The 8046-nt window shown below is 35.9% G+C and overlaps 1 protein-coding gene across 1 annotated transcript; it reads right to left on the bottom strand.

Annotated features, from left to right (window-relative positions):
• Positions 1-6303: 6303 nt before the first annotated feature.
• LOC114198601 (transcription initiation factor TFIID subunit 9-like) lies at positions 6304-7362 on the bottom strand. Its single transcript, XM_028090096.2, has one exon. The coding sequence runs from the start codon at positions 7221-7223 to the stop codon at positions 6426-6428; it is 798 nt and encodes a 265-aa protein (XP_027945897.1). The 5' UTR covers positions 7224-7362; the 3' UTR covers positions 6304-6425.
• Between the last annotated feature and the right edge of the window lie 684 nt (positions 7363-8046).

Below are 8046 nucleotides of genomic sequence, written 5' to 3'. Positions count from 1 at the left end.
GAAAAATGTCTATTCATGTCTTTTGCCCACTTTTTAATTGGATTATTTGTGTGTGTTGACTTGCATATGTCCTTTATATATTTTGGATACTAACCCCTTATTCGAAATGTCATTTGCAAATACCCTCTCCCGTTTAATAGGTTGTCTTTTTTGTCTTGTTGATTGCTTTCTTTTGCTATGCAGAAGCTTTTTATTTTGATGTAGTCCCCCAGTATTTTTTTGCTTTTGTTTCTCTTGCCTCAGGAGGGATATCTAGAAAAACATCACTATGGCTAATGTGAGATAAATTAATGCCTGTGCTCTCTTCTAGGATTTTTATGGTTTCAGGTCTCACATTTAGGTCTTCAGTCCATTTTGAGTTTAGTTTTGTGCATGGTGTAAGAAAATGGTCCAGTTTCATTCTTTTGCATGTAGTTATCCAGTTTTCCCAACACCGTTTGTGGAAGAAGCTGTCTTTTGCTCATTGCATATTTGTGCCTCCTTTGTTGAAGATTAATTGACCATAAAATTGTGCATTTATTTATGGGCTCTCTATTCTGTTCTAGTAATCAATGTGTCTATATTTTCGCCTGTACCATAGTGTTTTGATTGCTACAGCTTTATAATATATCTTGAAATCTGGGCTTGTGATACTTCCAGTTTTGTTACTCTTTTTTAAAATTGCTTTGGCTATTTGAGGTCTTTTGTGTTTCCATATAAATGAGGATTATTGTCCTAGTTCTGTGAAAAATGCTGTTGGGTATTTTGTTAAGAATTGGATTAAATATATAGATTGCTTTGGGAAGTATGGCCATTTTAACTATATTGTTCTATTCCATGAACACGGAATATCTTTCCATGTATTTGTATCATCTTCAATTTCTTTCATCCATGTTTTATAGTTTTCAGAGTACAGATCTTTCACGTCCTTGGTTAAATTTATTCCTTGGTATTTTATTATTTTTGGTTCAATTGTAAATGGGGTTGTTTTCTTAATTTCTCCTTCTGCTGCTTCACTATTAGCATATAGAAATGCAATTGATTTCTATATATTAATTTTGTATACTATAACTCTACTGAATTCATTTATCAGTTCTAGTAGTTTTTGATGGAGCCTTTGGGGTTTTCTATATATAGTATCATGTCATCTGCAAACAGTGAAAGTTTTACTTCTTCCTGACCAATTTGGATGCCTTTTATTTCTTTTTCTTTTCTGATTGCTGTGACTAGGACTTCCAGCACTATATTGAATAAAAGTGGTAAGAGTGGACATCCTTGTCTTTTGCCAGACCTTAGGAGAAAAGCTCTCAGTTCTTCACCATTGAGTATGATGTTACCTGTGGGTTTTTCATATATGGCCTTTATTATGTTGACTTATGTTCCTTCTGAACCTACTTTGTTGAGGGTTTTTATCATGAATGGCTGTTGTACTTAGTCAAATGCTTTTCTGCATGTATTGAAATGATTTTTTTTATCCTTTCTCTTGTAGATGTGATATATTACATTGATTGATTTGTGAACACTGAACCACTCTTGCGTCCTAGGAATAAATCCCACTTGATTGTGTGAATAATTTTTTAAATGTATTATTGGATTTGGTTTGCTAATATTTTGTTGAGGATTTCTACATCTATGCTCATCAGAGATACTGGCCTGTAGTTCTCTTCTTTTGTACTGTCTTTTTCTGGATTTGGTATCAGGGCAATGCTGGTCTCACTGAATGAATTTGGGAGCTTCCCTTCCTCTTCTATTTTTTGGAATAGTTTGAGAAGATTAGGTATTAATTCTTCTTTAAATGTTTGGTAGAATTCACCAGTGAAACCTTCTAGTCCTGGACTTTTGTTTGTTGGGAGTTTTTTGATAACTACTTCAATTTCATTCTTGGTAATCGGCCAGTTCAAATTTAGTCTAAATTTTCTATTTCTTCCTGATTCAGTTTTAGAAGTTTATATATTTCTAGGAATTTATTCATTTCATCTAGGTTGTCCATTTTTTTGGCATATACTTTTTCATAATATTGTCTTATAATCCTTTGCATTTCTGTGGTGTCACTTGTTATTTCTCCAGTTTCATTTCTGATTGTGTTCAAATGAATCCTTTTTTTTTTTTTTAATGATTCTGGCTAAAAGTTAATCAATTTTGTTGATCTTTTCAAAGAACCAGCTCGTGGTTTCATTGATCTGTCCTACTGTTTTCTTAATTCCTATTTCATTTATTTCTGCTCTAATCTTTATTTCCTTCCTTCTACTGGTTTTGAGTTTTGTTTGTTCTTTTCTAGCTCCTTTACATATAAGGTTAGGTTATTTGAGATTTTTCTTTAGGTAGGCCTAAATTGCTATAAATTTCCCTCGTATATCAGCTTTTGCTGTATCCCAAAGATTTTGAACTGTCGTGTTTTTATTTTCATTTGTTTCCATATATTTTTTACTTTCTCTTTGATTTTTTGGTTAACCCATTCATTATTATTTAACCTCCATGTATTTGTGTTCTTTCCAGATTTTTTCTTATAGTTGACGTCAAGTTTTGTAGCCTCGTGATCAGGAAAGATGCATGGTGTGACTTTCATTTTTTTGAATTTGTTGAGATTTGTTTTGTTGCCTAATATGTCATCTATTCTGGAGAATGTTCCATGTGCTCTTGAAAAGAAGGTGCATTCCACTGTTTTAGGATAGGATGTTCTGTATACATCTGTTAGATCCATCTGGTCCAATATGTCATTCAAAGCCATTGTTTTCTTGTTGATTTTCTGTTTGGATATTCTGTCCATTGATTTAAGTGGAATGTTAAAGTTCCCTAGTATTATTTTATTACTACTGATTACTTCCTTTACATTTGTTATTAGCTGCTTTACGTATTTGGGTGCTCCCATGTTTGATGCATAAATATTTACAATTATGGTATCTTTTTGTTGGGTTGTTCCCTTTATGATTATGTCATGTCCTTCTTTGACTCTTGTTACAGTTTTTGTTTTAAATTCTACTTTGTCCAATATAAGTACTGCTACCAAGGCTTTCTTTTCACATCCATTTGCATGATAAATGCTTTCCCATCCCTTCACTTTCAGGTGGAAGGTGTTTTTAGGTCTGAAATGAGTCTCTTGTAGGCAGCATATAGATGGGTCTGCTTTTTTATCCATTCCTTCACCCCACGTCTTTTGATTGGAGTGTTGAGTCCATTTATAGTCAAAATAATTATTGATAGGTATGTACTTATTGCCTTTTTCTTAATTGTTTTATGGTTGTTTGTGTAGTTATTTTCAGTTCCTTTCTTTTGCTCTCTTCCCTCATGGTTTGCTAGCTTTTTTTAGTCATATACTTGGATTCCTCTCCCTCTCTCTCTCTCTCTCTTTTCCTTTCTCTCTTTTTGCATACCTATCACTGGTTTTTGATTTGTGGTTACCATTAGGTTTATATATAACATCTTATGCTTATAGCACTCTATATTAAATTGATGGTTGCTTAAGTTTGAACTCATTTTAAAAGCACTAAATTTTTACTTCTCTCCCCCCCCCCCCCCGGTTTTAGGTATATGGTGTCATATTTATATACTTTTATTTTGTGAATCACTTGACTGATTTTTATGGATGCCCTTAATTTTATTGCTTTTGGGCTTCCTCCTTTTCTTACCCCCACATTGTCTTTCCTTTCCACTCAAAGAGTTTCCTTTGAGATTTCTTATATGACCAGTTTACTGGCTGGTGAATTCCTTTAACTTTTGTTTGTCTGGGAAACTATCTCTCCCTTCAGTTGAATGGTACCCTTGTTGAATAAGGTATTCTTGGGTGTAGCTTTTTTTATTTTCAGCACTTTGTATGTATTGTGACATTCCCTCTGGCCTGCACAGTTTCTGCTGAAAAATCAGCTGATAGGATGGCTAGAAGTATTCTAACTAGAACTCACTCCATGTCCCTGGATCCCAAAATCAGATGACATATAGCAAAGCCACAGTTGTCCCATAATGGGACAAATGACATACTTTTTTGGTCATCATAGATGGAGATTTGGGGGCCATTTGTTACTGCAGCTTAACACAGGTTTTCTGACAAATGCATCAAATATAGATTTCTCAATCAGAGAATATGGGAACATTCTTGAGTTGTCTAACTCTCCACCAAGAACCAGGAAGTCTAGCACTGTTACTCTTCTTCCTTTTTTGCCTCCTATGAATGACCACTCATAAAAACAATGTAGGCTTTATCCTGCCCCATTTTAGAAGAAGTTGTGATACTTACAGAAAATGAAGTATTTTCTGATGGTAGTTGAAAAGAGTTCAAAAAACAAAACAAAACAAAAACCTGAATATGAGGTCTGATTTCCTTGCTGTCCTTTGGAAGTCTATATTTAATAAACAGAAATTAGGGCTTTGTGGAAATTCAATTTACACCATTTAATTAGACTATATAACTTTAGTGAGCAGAAATGAAAGCTTGGCTAAGAACTTCATACTTTACAATGACGGAAAATCAGCACTGGGAGAAGTCATATGGGGCATAAGACAGAAGGCTCAGAATTCTTTTTTTTTTTATTATTAACTTCAATTAGTTAACATATAGTGTACTATTAGTTTCAGAGGTAGAGTTCAGTGATTCATCAGTCTTATATAATACCCAGTGCTCATTACATCAAGTGCCCTCCTTAATGCCCATCACCCTGTTACCCCATCCCCCACAACCCCTCTGTCCTCCAGCAACCCTTAGTTTGTTTGCTATGATTTAGAGTCTCTTATGATTTGTTTCCCTCTCTGATTTCATCTTGTTTTATTTTTCCCTTCCTTCCCCTATGATCCTCTGTTTTGTTACTTAAATTCCACATACGAGTGAGGTAATATGATAATTGTCTTTCTCTGATCGACTTATTTCACTTAGCATAATACCCTCTAGTTCCAACCACGTCATTGCAAATGGCAAGATTTCATCCTTTTTGATGGCTGAATAATATTCGTGTGTGTGTGTGTGTGTGTGTGTGCGCGCACACACACATCTTCTCTATCCATTCATCTGTCAATGGACATCTGGGTTCTTTCCATAGTTTCTGAGTAGTGCAATTGCTGGGTCATAGGGTAGCTCTATTTTCAACTCTTCTGAGGAACCTCCATACTGTTTTCCAGAGTGGCTGTACCAACTTGCATTCCCACCAACAGTGTAAGAGGTTTCCCCTCTCTCTGCATCCTAACAACATCTGTCGTTTCCTGACTTGTTAATTTTACTCATTCTGACCGGTGTGAGGTGGTATTTCATTGTGGTTTTGACTTGTATTTCCCTGATGCTGAGTGATGTTGAGCATTTTTTCATGTGTCTATTGGCCAGTTGTATGTCTTCTTTGGAGAAATGTCTGCTCATGTCTTCTGTCCATTTCTTGACTGGATTATTTGTTCTTTGGGTGTTGAGTTGATAAGTTCTTTGTAGATTTTGGATACTAAAGGCTCAGAATTCTTAACAGGGCTGTGGAGTAACAGAACTTGATAGAAAATTGACACCCCTGCAGAATAATTCTAAATTTCGCAGACAAATGGCAGGGAGAAACCCAGGATAAAAACGTCACCTTTAATTATCTCCTTTTGTGAACTATATGAGAAATATTATCTGAATTTCTACTGAAGAATAGGCAAGATGAAAAAAAATGAGTGTCTTTAAGACTTTTGTCAATTACTCAAACTTTTCCAATATTATTATTCTTTTTTGGGGGGCAGGGAGGTTGGGCAGGGAAGCTGCTACAGTACACGTAGCATTTTGCTATTCCACACTCATATTAACTCAGAGTCTGTAAATGAAAAAAGCAATATTTTCATTCTGATTTTACTATAGTCACAGTGAATCACAGAAGATAAACTCATTGAACTCCAAGTGTATGGGCAATGAATGCCACAGGCTATATTCTTATTTTATGGGGTTTTCTTTGCAAAACCAAAGAGTTACTTCAAAGCTATATGTTATGGAAGTCTCCTCCCTCCCTCCCACAGTTGCTAAGATCCCTTGAAAAGAATGCCTTTCTCTGCTTGACTTATGATGGCTAACTGAACATAATAAAAAAAAGCAAAAACAAAAGAATGCCTTTTCCCAAAAACATCATCTAGAATGATCAGACATTTATGCACAGGCTGTCCTAGGTCAGGTCAGCGTGAAGGAAGTAGTGGGACAGGAAAAGGGCAGAGCCTTTGTGTGAGGAGGAAGAAAGCACCTTTTTTTTGTTTTTTTAAGTTTTGCCCTATGCTTTATTCCTTATGTTTTCCATAGCTTTCCTTTTACACTATATATTTTATTGGAGGCTTAACTGACACCATGCCAATCTATTCTTTCTTTTTTTTTTTTTGGAAAGGATAACCATATTTACTCATTAAATGCCAGTTAAGTTTTCTACAACACAACTTGAAAATACCCAGCATGCATGTTTAATCTCAGTACAATGGTTTCAAGACCAAGTATACATGTTACAGGCATCAAGGCTAGATTACAAATTATCATAGTCATCATCGTCATCATCATCGTCATCGTCATCATCTTCTCGTTTTCTTTTCAATGCATTTGATGATTCATTGGCAGTATTTTGTGATGACACCATGTTAGTGGTAATAAGAATGTTTTTAGACCCAATTAATGATGGATTAATCAGAACATTCTGAACTGCGGATGTTGCAGGAATTGATGCTTTTACAGTTGGGGACTGTGAAGTGGGCATCTGTACTGTAAACCTTTGCCCTGTGAGGGACATTGGAGTCCCTACTTTAGTTGACACAGACATGGTTTGTGGGGTTGGTGTGCCAAGTGTGGGAGTACTTGGTCTGCTAGTAACTGAACCAACACTTAACCGTGGAACTGTTATTCTTCCCGCAGAAGTAGATGCCTTTTTTTGTAAAGATTTAAGTCTATAGTTTGGAGCAGTCAAGCAGTATCTATCAGGTGGCAACCTGGGGCCTGAATATGGCTTGATTAATGGCAAAGGAGTTTGATTTCTTTGCCTTGCAATATCTAATAAAAAATCTCTTGGGGGAGGAGAGGTAAAAGACTGATCAGCACGACACTGGATGGCCAATCGCACATCATCTGCATCAACAGTGGCTTTCTTAGCATGGCTTGAATAAATTTTTGCATCATCTAGAATTGTGGTCACATATCGGAAGGCAAACTCCAACATCTGATTTATAACTCTTGGCTCATATTCTGTAATCTCCATATCCTTCAGGATTTGTGCCATCATCTGTGCATCTTTCGGCATGCTCTTGGGAGAAGCCATCTTGCCAGACTCCATGATATCCGTTGATCAGACTTCTCGAGCTAAATCACCCACATTAATGTATTTCAGTCCTGATCTTGATGCAAGTTCTTTGCCTAGCGTGGTTTTTCCAACCCCTGGTGTACCGGTGAGCAGGATGTTCGGGAGCAACATGGTCCTCCCAATCTATTCTTTCTAAAATGCTATGAAAAGGCACACTTTGGAGAATACATCCTTCTTTATTCTTATTTAAACATGCTTTATATTTTGCCAGTGTTTACATATTAGAAATGTACTTACTCCCAAAGCCACACTAGACTGCATTCAGGTTGGTGCTGATCTTCATCTTACAAATAAAATGGAACTTGGAGAAGACAGGACAGAAGGGAGTTGGAACTCAGGCCACCATGCGCACAGGCATATGACATGGGAAACACCATGACCTACCCATGACTGAGAGCTTGACAAGTTTCAGTACTCTATTAACTGGCATTTCCTAACAAATGCCAGTAATGGTTTAAAATGGTATCATTAACAACCATCATTTAACTAATTTTCCAACAATCAAGAAAAACTCCAACCATATATTTAATACTACCCTTGGTGCACTTTTCAAAGACCCTTTTCTGGATAATAAAAAAACAAGTTCTCAGTTCCAGGGCTTACAAAATTGGACTCCAGTACATTTCTTGAAGTGCAAAATTCAGCTATATTGCAGCTGCAGAGATGGAAGCTTTGTGAAACTCTGATGTTAAAGCTAAAGAACTATTAATCTCCATTTCACTGGCAATTTCTAATTTTGATATGTAAAAATTACATTCATATTTTTTACCCTGTTCTAGAAGATTAAAAATCTTCT

The sequence above is a fragment of the Eumetopias jubatus genome, unplaced genomic scaffold (genome assembly GCF_037043125.1).
Source record: "Eumetopias jubatus isolate StellerSeaLion01/CBP00866 unplaced genomic scaffold, mEumJub1_p1.0 scaffold_2, whole genome shotgun sequence".
NCBI lineage: Eukaryota > Metazoa > Chordata > Mammalia > Carnivora > Otariidae > Eumetopias > Eumetopias jubatus.
Note: the sequence above shows the minus strand (reverse complement) of the source record. Positions and strands in the feature narration are given on the sequence as shown.